This window comes from Typopeltis vanoorti, chromosome 15 (genome assembly GCF_054136105.1).
Source record: "Typopeltis vanoorti isolate ZY-2024b chromosome 15, IOZ_Tvanoo_1.0, whole genome shotgun sequence".
NCBI classification, from domain to species: Eukaryota; Metazoa; Arthropoda; class Arachnida; order Uropygi; family Thelyphonidae; genus Typopeltis; species Typopeltis vanoorti.
In genome coordinates this window covers 52,011,912-52,030,630 of record NC_143563.1, presented here as the reverse complement: position 1 = coordinate 52,030,630, position 18,719 = coordinate 52,011,912, and the positions used below count along the sequence as shown (strand labels likewise).

At 36.0% G+C, this 18,719-nt stretch overlaps 1 protein-coding gene across 1 annotated transcript in view; it reads left to right on the top strand.

The window, feature by feature from the left end:
- Nucleotides 1-18,719, top strand: part of LOC150098756 (transmembrane protease serine 9-like) — a 197,288-nt gene that overhangs the window by 145,985 nt on the left and 32,584 nt on the right. The window contains exons 19-22 of the mRNA XM_090405745.1: nt 7,726-7,859; nt 14,770-14,956; nt 16,552-16,590; nt 16,847-16,926. Of these exons, the coding sequence (XP_090261871.1) occupies nt 7,726-7,859; nt 14,770-14,956; nt 16,552-16,590; nt 16,847-16,926 (440 nt within the window). The remainder of the gene's footprint in view (nt 1-7,725; nt 7,860-14,769; nt 14,957-16,551; nt 16,591-16,846; nt 16,927-18,719) is intronic.

Below are 18,719 nucleotides of genomic sequence, written 5' to 3'. Positions count from 1 at the left end.
TCTTCTGGTGAAGAGTACTGGAGAGCTTTCTTCTGGACTGATGAAGACTTGTCACCGGTGAATCACTTTTCGAGTTTGTCGGATGCCATGATGATTGTACCATGGTCATTAACGCGGTGATAGTAGGAAATATAGCCAGGACCATAGTTTTGTGGCACCGACAAGTTGTTTTTTTCCCGCATGAGCTGATTTATTTCTTCGAAAAGTCAATTTGGTGTGATAGTGATGGTAAGTGAATTTAGTTCTGCTGGTACTCGAGTTTACAAAGAACTTGTTCCATTCTCTTCATCAATTGTAGTTATGAACGGGACTGATCTGATATTTCTTGAAGAGCTGCAGGATGTTGATTCCAGTTGATAGCGATAGTGTTGTCTATGCTAAATTATGTGCAGTGAATAGGTAGAGTATCATGGAGTTAGGGTTAAAATTGAGGTCTTTGGCTATTTGTAATGGTATGTGATAAATGTTTCAGTATTGATGCAGCTACAGCATCTGCACAGTAGCGTGACCGATAACTACCATTTCTCATGATTGCGAATGTCTTGAGGATTTTGCCGTTATTGTTGGAGAAATCAATCTTCAAGGTTTTCTGCATGGCGTTCATATCAGCGGCAATTATTACTGTTGTGTTTAGTCAAAACGTTTTTTGTTTGGAGGGCTATCTACTAAGATTTTCAGGCTGCCTGAGTTTGCATTTCATGAATTTCTATCCCGGCGGTTTTGAGGTTTCTGGGGAGAGGAATGACAACTGCATTTTGGTTAATATATTTCTGATAAATATGGCAGTGGCCCCGCATCGCGAATCCATTCTGTCCTTAAGGAAAGGGATATAGTGTTTGATTCTGTGTTTGTCGGCTGAGCGGAGATGAGTTTCTTTAATGACGATGATGTCTACCTGATTTGGTGTGGCATATTCCTTTAGTTCTAAAATTTTATTGTTCAAGCCGCTGGCTTTCCAGCTGGTAATCTGTACTGATGTGGGTCGTCTGTTGTGGCTAGTCATAGAGAAATGCCTAGAGCATTATCAGAGTGTTTTTCAGAATAATAAAACAACTGCTCTACCACCAGTTCGATGGGAGAGCGCATTTGTTTCCAGTGGTGGATATTTTTGACGAGTAATTCATATTACACGTAGATTAAGATCTGTCGCTAAGTGTGAAATATGAACAGCCTCTAGTTAGTTGGAGTGGTCTCCCACAATTAGCACATTTCGCTGTTCCGTTTTTGGTTTTTTACAAGAGACGGATGTCTGCTTGTCTCAGCATTTCATGCATTGATAATCCGCTTTGCAACAACGTTGAACGTAGCCCAACCGTCGGCGTCGTGTGGTGATGGCTTTATGTTTCAGGAATTCTGTTTTTATAACCACGTGTCACAGGCGGTTTGTAGATCATATATATGTCGTTGCACCTTACTGATTTCAACTAACATTAGGGAATATAGAATTGTTTGCTCTATTCATATTGGGAACTTTAACTGGTTGAAGCCTTTGTTTTTAAGATAGGTTGCAATTTCTTCTATGGAAATAGACGCTATGACTCCGAGAAGTACAACTAACAGATCTTCCCCCCCCCCCCCACAGATACACACTATTTAGAGCAAATGTATTATAATTTAGCAAGTTGCTATTGTGAAGAAATTTTGTAAGTTTCCGATAGTCTGTAACAGTTTTGGATGGAATGCGCATTCTTTTATTCGGCAGATGGATCTGAAAACATATTCCAGTTACCAGCTGATGTAGATGATTGGTTACTGTAGTAATCTGAGGTGTCTTCTTTGGCATCGGAAGGTGGTGGTTGTGGAGGGGAGGGATTTTCCATAAAGTTTGACCTGAATGCAGGCGGTGTCTAAGAATTTTCCGAGTCGCGCGAATTGATTATACACTTCGACGATGTCCGTCTCGTCTGTTTGATTTTGTACTGGTATCACATAATAATACTACTTTAAGCAAATAAATTGGCTTACCTCTGAATTATTCTCTCTGTAAACTGAAAACGAAATGCATCAATTATGAAATCAGGATGCATGATGACGTAACACTAAAATATGAATATGACTAAAGTTTTGGTATCAGATAGCAATATTTATTCGAATTTCAAAAAATTGTGTTTTCTTATGTAAATAAATAAATTGTTTTAGAATATGAAACAATTATTTCATAATCAAGAAACTTTTCACTATTACCATGTAAATTATACTGTACTTGACATCATGTTTTATCTTAGTTTTAACAAAAATGAGAAAACAAAAGAAGTCATTTATGGGTGTAGCAACTTTTTTTTTTTCGGTTTCAAGAAAAGCAAATCACAGTGTATTACATCTTACAAACTCATGTTCGATCGCGCCATGATTTAAATAAGGATGCGTATACTTTATTGGACGCCTTTGAAATGTATTTATAGCATTTCTTTTTTATGAGTAAAAGTTATCACTGTGATGCATTGAAATTCTTACTATTGTTGGATCCTACTTCTTGTCAATCTATACTTTGGATCCAACATTTAGTTATTAGGATGTTCTTAACCTAAAAAATAGTTCCTAGTCGATTTCTAATACAAATATAGAGAACATTTATATTTACAGACTGCGCGACTCTATATCTGGATTAATTCAAGAATTGAAGATAAATCAACCCTCAACTATTTCTCCTTAATATATATACTGGCCGAGTATATTTCACTAACTTAATTCACCCACTATGGTTCGAATATTTTATGAATGGTGCAGTAAAAGAGATTCAGGCAAAATACCACCTTTGATTAACAAAAACAAACATTTAATTTTATAATAGCAAATTATACACTTAAGATCAAAATACTAAACAAGTTATTATAAACACTTCAGCTTTTCTGATAATAAAGTCATGCAAACTCAGACGATGGTAATTCTGTTATCTGTAATACAGTCTTCTCACAGTTCCTTTTAGCTATTTAATAAAGTTCCTTAATGATCATTCACATCAATATCTCATAGTTCTTTAAGTTTTAAATACAATAAAAATTGCAGTAATACCTCTTCACAAGCAAACACTTATAAATTTACACTTTAGCTAACTTCCTCAATAGTTACTGTTAGTATAAGGAAATTCTAGGATGAAATTCTCACACTTCTCTGTATAGAAATATTAACGGTTGGAATAATCTTACCGATAATATTTTTTCTTCACCTACTTATACATAAATACTTTTTATAACTATAAACACTTAAACAGTATACGGCACTCATTAAAATAATTCTTCTAAGCAATAACTGAATTAATCGTCGGTCACTATACACATAAACAAATGTTTTTGCATGAAATACTACTGATCTCTTATGAATTAAGGCAATACGCAATAATTCCTTAACTTGAGGTTTTATATGCACAGCTGTTCATTCTTCCTGCATTCATTTAATTCTTTAGGCAATATATTTCTAACCACAGCTAACGGTAAATTTCAACTTTACAGCCTCTACTATTCGCTAATAACTCTGTACTTTGCTTCAAGGTTCTGTATGTCCTTGAAAGGTCGGCCCTGAAATTGAATCTCAACTCAAATATCGATAGTCTGTTAAGTAGTCACTCAGCTGTCTTCCGTAGCTATAATTGTTATTCTACAATTTATTAGCTAACTGCCTCTCAACTAGTAGACTTTATTAGCTGCTTGAGTGACTTGCCGACTCACTATTATCGCACTGTGATTGCCGAATGCTCCGATTTCAACCTAATGCCAATCCTCTCCTTTTTCTTTCTCTTAATTCCTCTAATCTCCCCTTAATTCATTCATAATTTCAGCGTTCATCGCTTATATATCTGTTCTTCCCGCCTAAATTATTCTCGTGATTTTCCTTCTAAAACTCTTTTCAATAAACCTTCTCCTAACGTGGTGTTCCAAAACGTGCTCACTCACTTACATACGTTTCCATGACAAACAAACAAAATATAATAAAATTGAGGTATTGCATAACGCTAAACTTCTACAAATAGGAATAAATAAAGAATATTTATATTTCAATTAATGCGCAGTTAAATTATCAAATACAAGTTCTTATATTAATATAGCAATAAATAAAATAAACTTAATAATATTTAAATACAGTCTTATCACTATTAATACATATATCCTTGATTAAATAGTTAAATATTAGACAAAATTAAAGTAGTTATATGAATATTAAATTGTAAAATAAGTTGTTTACATTAAATGATATTTACAAGTCTAGCCTTTATGATGGAAGATCATGTTGGATTCTGAGGAGAGTATTAATAATTAAAATTTCTCTTCATTCAGAATCCAACACTATCATACAGCATAAATGAAAATATGAATTCACTTTTTGCAGTTACTACAGTATTATATTATAAATCAATAAAATATTTTTTACTACTTTCTCTCTCTCTCTTTCTCTCTCTCTCTCTTCTGAAGAATTAACCTGAAACATGAAAGAAAATCTTTTTTACTACATAAACTCTCTACAAAGAAATGTTGTAGTTAATGTAAAAAATGCCGTATTTTTCCGTGTATAAGACGCCCCAGTGTATAAGACTAACCCTAATTTTTTGAACCCAAAATTAAGAAATTAATATTTTAATCATAAAACAGAACATGTTTGATATTTTTTTTATATTCACGCATATTTAGTAAATAGGTAATATTTCTAAGATACATACTAAGAAATTATGAATCACTCTCAGTTCCGGACATATCACTTTTTTCATCACTGTTAGCTCCTGGCATTTTGTGGTCTAATTTGGTGCGTGTTCTCATGGCCAACCCTTCTCTCCTCATGAAGCTGAAGCACGATTTTCCTTTCCTGTGAAATCAATAATGTTTATTTCTCTTGCAAACCTTTTTACCTCATATTCAATATGCTTGGGGAGTATTGACACACATATTCCACTCTGGCACTGCTCCATAATCCAAGTCTTAAGCCTTTGCTCCAACTTTGGCCATTTTTCTGGTTTCCTCTTAAGACCCTCTTCTTTTTTGGCATTTGAGTAGTTGTTCTTCGTGTTTGTTCCACTGTTTAATCATACACTCAAGTAGGGTGAGTGTATGTCTCTCTAAAGCTTTATTTCCATGTTCTTTTGTGTAATTGATGACTTTTAAGTTTAATTTTGAAGAATATGACAATAGATTTTTTTGGCCTTTTTATGAGCTAGTGTTCAAAATACATTTTTAATGCATTAACTTCTGGATCGACACACGGACTGTTCGACTGTTCGAGGAGAATTAATCCAGGAGAATAACACCAAAACCCTAACAAGCCAATGAGTTGCACACATATGAATACGTTCAGAGTTCTGATTGGTTTATTCAGAATAAGCCATTAATGACGTCAATCCACATAGTTAACGAAGGCAATTGATTGACAGAAGCCTATTCTCGGAGACAAGGTACCGGCAGTTTCGTCATGGCAACCGCAGCTCTCTCAACCGGTTACCCCCTTGTGTATAAGAAGACCCCCATTTTTTGGTCTAAACGTTTTAGAAAAAAGTGTCGTCTTATACACGGAAAAATACGGCACATCTGATTAATCCATCTAATTCCTAATTCCCAAGCCGTAGAAAGAAATGCAATTCCCACAGAACTACCTCCTCATCAGCCTAGTTTCTTACATAGACAGAGTCGCAGAATCCGCAGTCCTCTCGCAGCTTCAAGAAGCAGCAGAAAATACACGAATTATTCCAGATAACACTTCGGATTCAGGAAACGCCACTGTATAACACATCAGATTTACCGAAATGTTGAAACACATTAATAACGGTTTCGAAGTGACGTCGCCATAGAATTTGACAACAATCGGCACTACCGTCTAATTTGCAAACTATTCCAAGCGAAATTTTCAACACATCTCATCTTACTCATCAAATCCTATCTCAACAAATGAAAATTCTGAAAATTCTAAAAAGAAATGAAATCAGATTTAGAGTAAGAAGAATCACAGCAGGAGTTATTTTTATTATTTGTCACCTACAGGGAGTCCAAAGACTCATCGAGGGAGAGCATTCCATCATTCTGTCCACCAACTGACTGCATCTACACCAACGCCATCTACCGGCGACCAACACCATTAGTATTTCTACAGAAAATCACAAACTATCCATGCCCATGGCGTGATTCGATCCTGCAGCCTCTTGGCTGGAGAGCTGACACGCTGGCCACTCGTTCCAGCGTGGTTTCCTCAAGTTTCCTGTAGAGGAGTTCCTTCAAGACTCCGTGTTAATCCCCCTGTTTATATCCATTTATATGCAGACCTGCCTGAAATATTTTCTACTATCACCGCTGTTTGTTCCGTTGATACATTCATCATAGCAAGACCACTTAGTCTGGAAGTAGTCACCAAGCCTCTTCAAATCGTAGTCAACGAACTTGGACAGTGGTTCTTCAGGTAGCAAATCTCCATCTATCTGAAAAAAATAATAAAATAAAATAACTCTTCAGTATTCTTCACCAGAAGACGAGGAAACCCGATATAGCACTACAGATGTTCGAAAAATATAGAAAATCTACACCATAGCAAACCGCTTCCAAATATTTACGAGATAAACTTGATCAACCCTGAACTTCAGGATGCACACAGATTTCATCATCACCAAAGCTGCCGAACACTATTCCTTCTTAAAGAAAAATAGTCACCTAAACATGAACAAAAAAATATTGTACAAAAAAAAAAAAAATTGGTAAGACCTCTTCTAAACTACGCTTCAGCAGCCTGGGGAGGGGGGATATCAAGAAGCTATAAATAATCCAAAATAAATAGCTCAAGGATGGCGATGAACAGTCACTGGTTCGTCAAGAATAGCCAGTTGCATCGCGACCCCAAGTTACCAGACATAAATAAGATCCTTCTTAAAAGCAACTGCTGCTGAAACGTTTATCACGACTACCGACAATCACCGCAACCAACTAATCCATCAGACTGCGGACTACACTCCTGGGGACTACTCTAAATACAGAAAACCCGAAATCCATTCTAGCAGACACATCATCAGCAACCGTTAAAAGCTCACAAGGAAATGGGCGAGCGCCCTCTATCCGCCACTATTAACCTCTGATAATGTTGATACATCACAACTATATTTTTTATATAATAAATACAAAGTAAGATTGTTGTTAGTATTAATAACAAAAAAGATTATTTTGGTGTTAATGTTAATAATAACTACAAGTTAATACTAACTACGAAAAAAAGATATCAGAAATAGTTAATATATCATCTACAAATAAAGATATCAGTTAATATGCTCCGCTGTTTACAAAAATAAATTGGGAATAACTTATTCTAATTTGCATTTTAAGTGTGTTTCCAATTACTAATTACTCCACAGTGATATATTTAAGCTGTGCGACCGAGTTGTTTATCAACTTGTTTCGTGTCGGCTTGATCATTATTCGAAAAATAATAGAAATCTTTTTTTTTCAGTAATAATTGTAAATGGATTATTTAGGAAGAAAGACAATTTACTAAGTGGTCCGACAGAATTTTTTTTTTGTAAGATAAAAAAATTTTGTCGGAGATTTTGTGGAGATTGTTGATCAAACGATATTAGCATTAGCAGTTGAAAACTTCTGGGTTGTCAGTTTAAAAGTGGTGGACGCTAGAGTTTCTCACACCGATAATGGAAATTAACATTCCACAGTCTATATTTATTTAGTTCCACCTCGTTTAACCTTATGTTTCAAAATAAACAACACAATTATATGTGTATGTTTTCCTGAAAAATCGTACCTTTTATTTTAGATCCTACTAGCACGATTCTCCAAGAAGTCGATATACCAATAATTTCCAACGGCGAATGTGAGATCAAATATGGCATGATGATAACTGAAAGTGAAATGTGTGCAGGAGGAGAAATACATAAAGGTGATTGTGTGGTAAGCGAAAAATATTAAATATTTAATTAGCACAAAGAATTTTTAAGAAAACATAGATGCAGAAATATTTAATTTAGTGCGGAATTTTGTGAAACAAAATGATAAACGTTTAGAAAATGGGCAGTAGGTGAGCTTCATTTCATCCCAATACAGAATGATTCAAAACTCAACTAGCATCATAAAACGTGAATGATGTGGGGTGTTCATTTGACACATTAAGGGACAGGAGAAAAATTTACGGTATCATTTTTTTCAGTCATGCAGCATTCTAAAACAAAGTGATTAATCACAATAATTATATTATTTTTATTTTATTTCGCGCATGGCTGTGTCTAAATGAATAGATGATTGCTAATGTACCAACAATATTATTTCTTCCACAGTACCTTTTAACAATAAAGGTACTGTGCAAGAAATAGTATCAAAGGAATAAATAGGAGCTACAGATGGCACATGAAGTGTAATGAAGGGGAGGATTATTTTACACGCGCGAAGAGCACGCGCGCACACACACACACACACACACACACACACACACACACACACACACACACACACACACACACACACACACACACACACACACACACACACACACACACACACACACACACACACACACACACACACACACACACACACACACACGGCCTTGAAAATTTTACCAAGTTAGAGTAACGAAGATAGTGTCTTGTCTGTTCTTTCATTTCGCATTCTGGTTCATCGCATGATTATTTTATATGGAGTTCGTTTCTTTGGAATTACAGCCGAATTAGTTTAGGCTTATGGGACAGTGCATATGTCTTTTTGAAGTACATGCGTTCTTCTAGCTGGTATGGTTGTTTTGACTATTTAAAATCCCAACATTGTTGACTGGGATTTTCCGGCAGGAAATCCCCTGCCACCTCGACATGATTTTTATATCAGGTTTAGACAAATGTTTTGTCATTTCGATATCGCTTGGAATGTTGCCGAGTTGAAAGTACTAATATCAATACCTTAAGACTTTTTCAATGTGACAGACAATTGTCCAGAACATTCGTCTAGGATCTAGTAGTCATGATTCCATGCATTTCAATTAGCGAGTCTAATCAAGACCACTATTAGTAGTCCTATATAGAAAGCGGAAGGAAGAAAAAGTCGATCCTTTGGATAAAGGTGACTTTAAAACTGCGGTAGTTACAGATCAATCACCATTTCGGGAGTGATGGTAAGAGTATTGGAAAAGTTGTTTAAAAACAGAATTCAAGACTGGCTGGATCAGAATATGATACTCAATAGGGACCAACACGGTTTTGTTTTAGGACGACCCTGCCTTAGCAATTTATTAACTTCTTATAATGGAATTATAAGAAGGGGCAGAGCTGACTACTACCGGGTGCGTCCCCAGGTGGCGGATCGGGGAACAGCCTTCAGATATGGAGGTTAGCTGCGATATAAGCAGAGCAATCTGGTGAATAAGCAGCCGTGGACCAACAGCGACTGAGCTATCAGGGCGTGGGGGAGCAGAAGTGGCAACTCTGTCTCACTTAAAACCTCACAAAGCCCAATGACAACTCGGTGACATGGCGAGTAGTGCCGCCATTAAATAAGTACCTGCTGGGGTCACCGCCCCTGACATTGGGAAGCAGCATTGTCAGTACTGACACAAGGTTGAAGCCAAATGATGACGGAAAAGCTTGTGATCAGAGATTTGCAGATGGCAATATGATTATATTGTGTACGTCTGTAATACTACGGAGCAGAAAGCAAATAGAGAAACTACTGCTCTACCTTATCTCCAGAACAACCACCATGGCGAGCAAACCCTTACAATTGGCCCCAAGTTCCCGGCGTCCCTTAAATTGGACAGGGGTGCGAAGAATCTCCGGGCTCAAAATGGTGTCCACTTTTAAAATTGCAACTTGGAATGTCAGAACTCTGTATGAAGCTGGCAAATTAAGAAATGCCACAAGAGAAATGAAGAGGCTGGGCATCCGGATTTTGGGAATTTGCGAGACAAGATGGCCAGGATCTGGAAAGTGTCAACAAGATAATATGACAATGTATTACTCTGGGAATGATGAGAACAAACATCGACATGGTGTAGCTGTAATAGTAGATGAAGAAATCAATAAATCAGTAATAAATTGGATTCCATTTTCTGAAAGGATAATGCTGTTACAACTTAAGGGAAACCCCGTTAACATAAATATCATCCAAGCTTATGCACCCACAGCTGACAAAAGTGAAGAAGATGTTGAAGAGTTTTATGAACACCTAAAAGAGATTAAAAACCTAACAAAGAAACATGATATAAACATAGTGATGGGTGACTTCAATGCAAAAGTCGGAAGAGGGGGTGATGGAGAAATTGTTGGCGAACATGGCTTAGGCATCAGAAATGACAGAGGAGATCGCCTAGTCCAATTCTGTCTGGAAGAAGATCTAACAGTAGCAAATACCTGGTTTAAACTTCCACCCAGAAGACTGTACACTTGGAAATCGCCTCAAGATAACCAACATAATATTGTCAGAAATCAAATTGATTATATAATTATAAATAAAAGATTCCACAGTAGTATAAAGAGTGCAAAGACTTATCCTGGAGCAGATATATCATCAGACCACAACGTCTTAGATTAAAATCAGCTAAAAAATCACAAAAGAAGAAAAAGAAAATTGATGTAGAAAAACTGAAAGACCCGAACATAAATAAAAGTGCCAAGACACAGCTTAACCTGCGATTACAACAGATTAACATATAAGAAAATAAAAGTGTGGAATCTCTTTGGAATAGCTTAAAGAATGCCATCGTAACAACAACTATTGAAGAAGTAGGTTATGTGAATAATATAAAACAACAGGAATGGATGACAGATGAGATTCTTTCTCTTATTGATACAAGAAGAATGTATAAAAACAAAGACCTAGTCAGGTATACAGAAACACATAACATCGTCAAGAAAAAAATAAAAGAGGCCAAGGAAATTTGGATGAAAAATTTATGTACTGAAATTGAACTGCTTCAGAAACAACATGATAATTTCAATCTGTATAAGAAAATCAACGAAATTTCAGGAAAACTGAGGAAAAAGCAAATAGTGTCTCTAAGAGACGAAAATGGAAAAATAGGTCTAGAAGAAGAGACTAAAGCACAGATTTGGATAAAATATGTAACAGAACTTTTCAATGATACTAGACAGAAGCCTATAAATATAAAAGATAACATTCAAGGACCAGCAATCATGAAATGCGAAATAGAGAATGCTATACAAACAAGTAAAACAGGAAAAGCTAGTGGACCAGATGGTGTACAAACAGAATTTTTAAAATTAATCGAACCAGATAACATCAAACTTCTTGAAAAACTATTTAATAAAATATATGAAAGTGATGAATTTCCATCAGATTGGCTCAAATCTACATTTATCACTATCCCAAAGAAACCCAAAGCGAATTCCTGTGGTGACTTCAGACTTATTAGTCTAATGAGCCAAACATTAAAAATATTTTTGAAAGTAATTCAGAATCGCATTTATAGAAAAAGTGAAGAAACTCTAAGTGAAACACAATTCGGCTTTCGAAATGGTTTTGGTACTAGAGAGGCCCTTTTCTGTACCCAAATATTGATACAAAAATGCATAGAAAAACAGAAATCTGTCTTTATGTGTTTCATAGATTTTGAAAAAGCATTCGACAAAGTCAGACACACCAACTTAATAGAAATCCTTCAACAGATAAGGCTAGACGAACAAGACATAAGACTAATAACAAATCTGTATTGGAATCGGTCAGCTACCGTTCAATTAGACAACATTACCACCAGTGATATTAACATCAAAAGAGGAGTGAGACAAGGATGTGTGCTCTCACCACTCCTGTTCAACATATATGCAGAGGTAATCTTTAAGAAAGCATTGGAAGAATGTCCAGAGGGAATCACAATAAATGGAAAGATTGTTAACAACCTACGATATGCAGATGACACCGTGCTAATTGCAGATAACATTATGGATCTCCAAAAACTCGTTGACAGAGTATACATAGAAAGCCAAAGAATGGGAATAAATATAAACATCAACAAGACAAAATACATGATCATCAGCAAACATCCAGCCTCATCAATGAAACTGACACTCAATGGGAAAAATATTGATCAAGTGTCAAGATATAAATATCTTGGTTGCTGGCTTAATGAACGGTGGGATCCAGAAATAGATATAAAGACAAGGATTGAAGTTGCACGGCAGTCCTTCATGAAAATGAGAACACTATTCTGCAATAAAGACCTAAACATGGAAGTCAGATGCCGAATGCTGAAATGCTACGTGTGGTCTATTCTGCTCTATGGAGTTGAAACATGGACATTGAAGGCGACAACCATCAAGAAAATCGAAGCCTTTGAGATGTGGCTATACAGAAGAATGTTAAAGATATCATGGACAGAAAAAATTTGAAAAATTACCAATGAAGATGACTTAAAATCCATTGGCAAAGCTAAACATCTTGTACAAATAATCAAGAAACGAAAAACATCATATCTTGGACACATCATGAGAAACAGCAAATACCAACTTCTACAAACTATTTTGGTAGGAAGAATTGATGGCAAAGGAACTAGAGGAAGAAAAAGAATATCATGGTTTGACAACATCAAGACGTGGACAGGAAAGAGCAGTGCACAACTGCTCAGATTAGCACAGGAGCGTGGTTTGTTCGCTAAGATGGTCGCTGACCTTCGATAGAAGATAGCACAATAAGAAGAAGATAATGGAATGACATCTACAGGGTGTTCGGGATAAATTTGACAGTTTCGTAAGGAAAAAGAAAATCTTCTTTGTATCTATTAAATTTAATGAATTGACAAAAAACATTACAGGCAGAGTTAATTACAATACTATCAACAAGATTTACTCAAAATAACCACCATTAGCATCGATCACAGTAAGTTGGACAAATGGCTACACACGGTACTTCTGGATATTGCTAAGGTTTTCGCAGCACTGAGTTCAACGACACATCGAGAACTTGCTGCTTAAACCTCAATCACCGCTCAAATTCGTTCCATAGGTATTCGATGAGGTTGAGGTCAGGACTGTGCGCAGGCAGGGTAATCGTTTAACATCCATCTCTTCCTACCATTCCATTACAGTTGCAGCTTTGTGGAATGGGACATTGTCGTTCTGAAAGCAACATAAGTCCATTTCATAAAAACTCCACAGTGTAGGCATCACCTTATTATCTAGAATATCAAGGCACTGAGTTGCCTTCATGAAACCATCGACAACGATCAGCAGTCCCACTTTAATCCAGCTGAATACACCCCACACCAATAAACCTCAATACCAAACTTTACTGTGGGTACAATACATTGTGGTAAAGAGCGTCCATCAGGCTGCGTCTGCACCCACATCCCGCCATCAGACTGGAAACAGATGAATCTTGATTAATCGCTCCAGAGCACGGTGATCCACTGAATGTCATATTTGTGAACTGGTCAACTCTCTAGGTCACACGCTCTTTGCACTAGTCCAGACGAGCAGCCTTGTTTTTTGTTTAGATGTTCTGCTTGTGTGCCGCTGATCGTCCGTGGAAACTGAGTAAATCGAAGTACTTTTGTACAGTTTCAGTGCTCTCGTGGTCTTACTCGCGCTCTGGAACTCATCCCGGATGTTCTGTGTCAACTGTAGCCAGTTTTTGCGTGCCACCCGTTTTAACATCTTTCTGTCCTTATCAGTCATATTCGGCGTCTGCCCAGGATATTTTCCTGCAATAGTGATGACCGTCTCGATTTGTTGATCACATTGCCAACCGTTGATTTTGGATGCTCCAGTTGAGCGGCAATGGCGCGTATGGACATGCCACCAATGTGACATCCCACGATGATACCTCTCTCCTGAAGTCACTGAGTTCATGTCGTGTTTCCTTACCACCTGCATTCAATTGCTGCGATGAAATTTGGCTTCCTACTCTCTTCACACCTGTTTTTATTTTATTAACAAACCTGGAATGTTCCATAACTTTAAATAACAGGGGTGTCCGCACAATTATTGATAGATAGTGTACTTGTTTTCCCTACATCACTAAATATGGAGCAACCAACATCGTACTTCGTAAAAAAAAAATTCTTCCTTTCTTATTCTCCTCCTTCCTTCTCTCTCCACTCCTGCAGGTGTTGCAGTTTTTTTTCCAGAAATAATGTTTAGTATTTTACCAGAAAAAGAGCAATCAACCTGATATATTTCTTCTCTTCCTCTCTTCTTCTAGCCTGGAGCATTTATAATACTGTATGTTCAATATTCTTTTGTATTTAAGATCACTGCGAATATTATGCGCAGAACAATGAGATTAAAATGTCTTTAGTATCAGCAAAATTATGCGTTAAATTAGAGTGACATAAGTCTGCATTATATTTGCTCGCTAAATGATAAATATGATTTGTTAAAAACTTCCGCTTTGTTCACATTTTGTTTATTTATTTACACCCACTCACGAATGTTGGCGAATTGTGTCATATTAGTACAACGTGTGCATTAGTCAGTGAACAGATAAACCAGAAATCCTGCTATGGAGAGAAAAGATCATTTGCTTTTCTTGTGTAGTAAGCAAGGTGACTGTACAATATTTGAAGATAAAATCACCTTCAGATTATAGTTTTCTGCTCCTGTGCAAGTTTCAAGCATCTCTGATTTCAAAGACTGTCTTACAGTCTCTTTACAGAAATTACTCCAATTGTTGTAAAGAAATTGGCGTAATTTGTGCATTACTGTCTTTTTAACACTAAAAACTCTGATTTCATCTAGATTATACTCGTACATGAAATTTGATATTTGTGATATGCTGATATTTTAATATTGGCACTATCAGCAGAATTTCTGTTAGCTTTGAAAATTAATCCTAATTGTTATCTTTTCATCCATGAATTTAGGGAGAATCTGGTCACCCACTGATTATCAAGAGTGTAGAAAAATGGTATCTTGCTGGAATACAAACCTTGAGGGTAGGATGTAAAGAAATTAGCTATCCAGGAGTGTACACTAAAGTTTCTACGTACTATTCATGGATTATACAACATACCGAAAATGACCCTCCCTGCTTTCCACCTACTACAGCAGGTAAATAATTAGTAAATGAAAGAGAGAGAGAGAGAGAGAGAGAGATTTCTTTATCTTTGATAAGCTTGATGTCAATTTACAATGTTCTTGAATATAGAAGCTAATTATTTAAAGCATTTACTTTTTTCCCATCTAATTATAGTTGCAATTCATTAAAGAATTTCCATGTTTTCTATGGCTGTTCCTGATGACGACAAAATTTCTACCAACGCAATGACCCTCTTGAATTGCGTATGAATAGAAGACTGTACACAGAGAGGGATATGTGCATGTAGTGCGATGTTGAGCTCGGTGAGACCTTAAACGTTCCTTCCTGATGGGATGGTGGAGCAGATCATTCCATCAGAAAAGTTCGAGGTTTCACTGAACACAAGGATAAAAAACATAACTCTAAGTCCCCACTATCCATTCTGTAGTCTTAGAGTTATTTTTGTATTCTTGTGAAGGACATAAAAAAATTTCCCATCAGTGAGGCGTTCAGTGAAACATCGAACTTTTCTGATGGAATCATCCAAATACTGGCCTCACTTGCCAGGCTAGTATTTGGATAATTAAAATGACCATTTAAGTTTTGGGTGGGTGATTTTCAAAAGAAGTACGGATCGACAGTTGGCATTAATGCATCAAAAATAATCGGAAAAACAATATGAATCTTGACTGCAGAAAATGCCAAAGCAAGTCGACATGGGAGAAAACACTCTACGCCCCCTAATTTTCTTTATGAAGATTTTCAACTCATTCCCATTTTCAATGTGTAAAAACAGTGAATAAAGATTTATAGTCCTGATGCTATGCACATGTCACAAGTTAGCCTGTCATAAGTAAACAGTAGTCTTTATGTCTGAAATTTTCAGACACTTCTCCATTAATGTTTTTTTTTCATGTATTCATTGCGTGATTCGTGATGTTGAAGGTATTCGCTTCTGGGGTTAACTACATATAAATAATTGCAGTAATCTGAGAACTGTAGTTAGGGAGTTCTACCCTATGTGCATAAAAAGTGTGTGTTTGTGTGTGTGTGTGTGTGTGTGCGTGCGTGCGTGCGTGCGTGTGTGTGAGAGAGGCATAGAGAGAGAGACGAAAGCAATTATGAAGCAAAACATGAAGCAATTTCCAGTAAAAATGGCATTTTTACTGGAAGTTGCATAGAGAAATAAGCTAGATTAATTCCGAAAATCTCTTCCTAATTAAAATTATTTTTTTAAAAAAATTTATATTGTGTCGTATCTTCTATTTCTATACTACTTATGAATTAGCGGGCATATAAGATGGGAATACCCATTAGCTCTCGGGAATCACGACCACTGTTGAACACGAGGCGAACGAAGTATTGCTCTATCGGACCGAGCGCTACTTCGTTTACCCGGTCGGACCAAAGGAGATCATGGGTATCATGGATTGGCGATCACTGCAGATGCTCAGTCATTGGTCTTATGCAATGCGTGGTGTGTATTCTCAAATCGTACACTTAACTCGGCCTCCGCTCCCCAAGGTTAAATCCTGAATCCGACCCTTGACATAGCACATATGCACTTGATTATTTATTAACATAATACTTCAGTATAATATTTTAATTGGTTTTCTTTTAATTACAGAAGAGACTCCCCCAGTTGCACCACCGATTCCTTATTGCGGTAAGTACACGAATATACAGTATTTTTAAACTTCTAATTAATTTTTTCCTTCATGCATCATAATTACTTAAAAAAAAAACCTTAAATTTATTCATTTAAAACAAGAGACTAAATTACTGATTAATTTAGTCTCTTGATATACTGATTAACACAAATAGTTTATTTGTGTTAACGTCAACATTTGAATATTAAAATATTTTAGCCATATTTTATCTGTTGTCTGCTGAAATTATTTCAAATTTTATATTTACATTAGAATGTGGAATGGAAGTTGCAGAGAAAGACTTACCTATCACATACAGAAATTATTTTCCATTCTACAGATATTCCTGGATCGTAAGGAAAGATTATTGTTATTATTATTATTATTAATTTTATTATTAGAGAAATTGTTCTAATTACTCTGTTATTATACTTATGATATGAGAAATTGATAAGAAATTCTTCTAAACCATTTCCAGTTCCTAACAGACCTTAATTAACATTAGTTTATTACGAGACGCCTCCACACTGATTCTATCGATTTATTGTGGGAAGACAATATTCGCATAAAACACCGACTATACTACTTAATTCTCCTATTCTCGAAAATATCATGGGGGGGGGGGAGGGATTGGTGACGACATCACCAATCTTTTCCAATGATATTTTTCTGCAAATTATATTATGTCCGATTTGCTTAAAAATTGGATGAAAAATCCGAGTTTTTGGGACTTAAAATCATTCTTCCTCGGTATGAGATCTGCTAACTCTCCCTCAATTGAAGCTGTCGGTATAAAGTTTTCTCTCATCAAAATCAGAACCCGAATCAAGACTTTTTCAACGGAACGGCACACTGTTCCATCATTTTTTCAGTTGCATCTTTTCTGTGGAGGGGCTTAAACAAATTTCAAAGCTCAACAGCATGTGCATATTTAAGCAACTATATCGCTGTGATCATTTCTGTCACAAACGTTTCGAAATTAACCGAGTTCTTCCTACTAAGTTTGTTCTTTACTAAATGCCTTTAAACAAGTCGTGTTTCCTTTGTGCTAGGGTTTGGAAGAAGGACCGTTTCAAGATCAATTCCAATTATGAGTACAGAATTTTTTTTCGGTTTTCTTCTAGGAAACTCGAGTTTTAAACTCCGCAAGGTTATATATATAAACCGATGATCCAAAAGTAACAAAAAAATTAAAAATTCAATAATTCGAAAAGTATAGATACTAGAACGATGCGGTTTTCACAGAAATGCACAGAATGACACGGGATTTTTTTTTAATAACGACAAATTTCATTACTAGAAGAGTTACATTTGCAACCTGTCGGTGGCAAATTAACTTCAGTATTCACTACATCTGAAATTTACGTACCTCACGCTTTAAATAGTGACAGGTAGCAGCTCCAGGACCGCTACAGCGCCACCTGTCGGTGACAAATGTAACTATTCTGGCAATAAAATTTTTCGTTATTAAAAAAAAAATCCCATGTCTTTCTGTGTATTTCTGTGTAAACCCCATCGTGCTACTGTCTATACTTTTCGAATTATTGAATTTTTATTTTTTCTGTGACTTTTGGCTCACCCGGTACATATATAACTATTTCAGAAATATATAGTATTAGGGTTAGCGACGGCGATATGATGGAAGATGTCTGACGCACTTTGCACTTCCCGGATATCTTTGGATCTTGATATTTTTGGAACAGCTATCAGTGGCTGCTAAGGGTGAATATTAAAATGGGCCATGGATTGTCAAAAAAATAGCTGAAGTGGCCTCCATTACTCCCTATCGGAAAGAGGAGAAAAACCTTACAACACAAGTATTTTTTTGAAAAAAAATAATAATCCTTATTAGCTTAAAAATGTTTTGGAAAATATTATTTTTATAATACAAGAAAAATATTTTTGGCTTTTAAATGTTGAAATATTAAAAATCAACAATGATTATGTTACTCCTTTAAAAATACCATTCAAGATGTCATAATGTTTTTGTTCTTTTCAAGGTATTTTTTACGCAAACGTGTCTCAAAACCATATGAGAAACATCGACACTTTAAGAAAACATTTCATGTGTGAGAATAAGAATCAGCCGCAGGTGAAGGTGTGTGTGTGTGGGGGGGGTGCATTCTGTGTACGGAGGTTATCGACT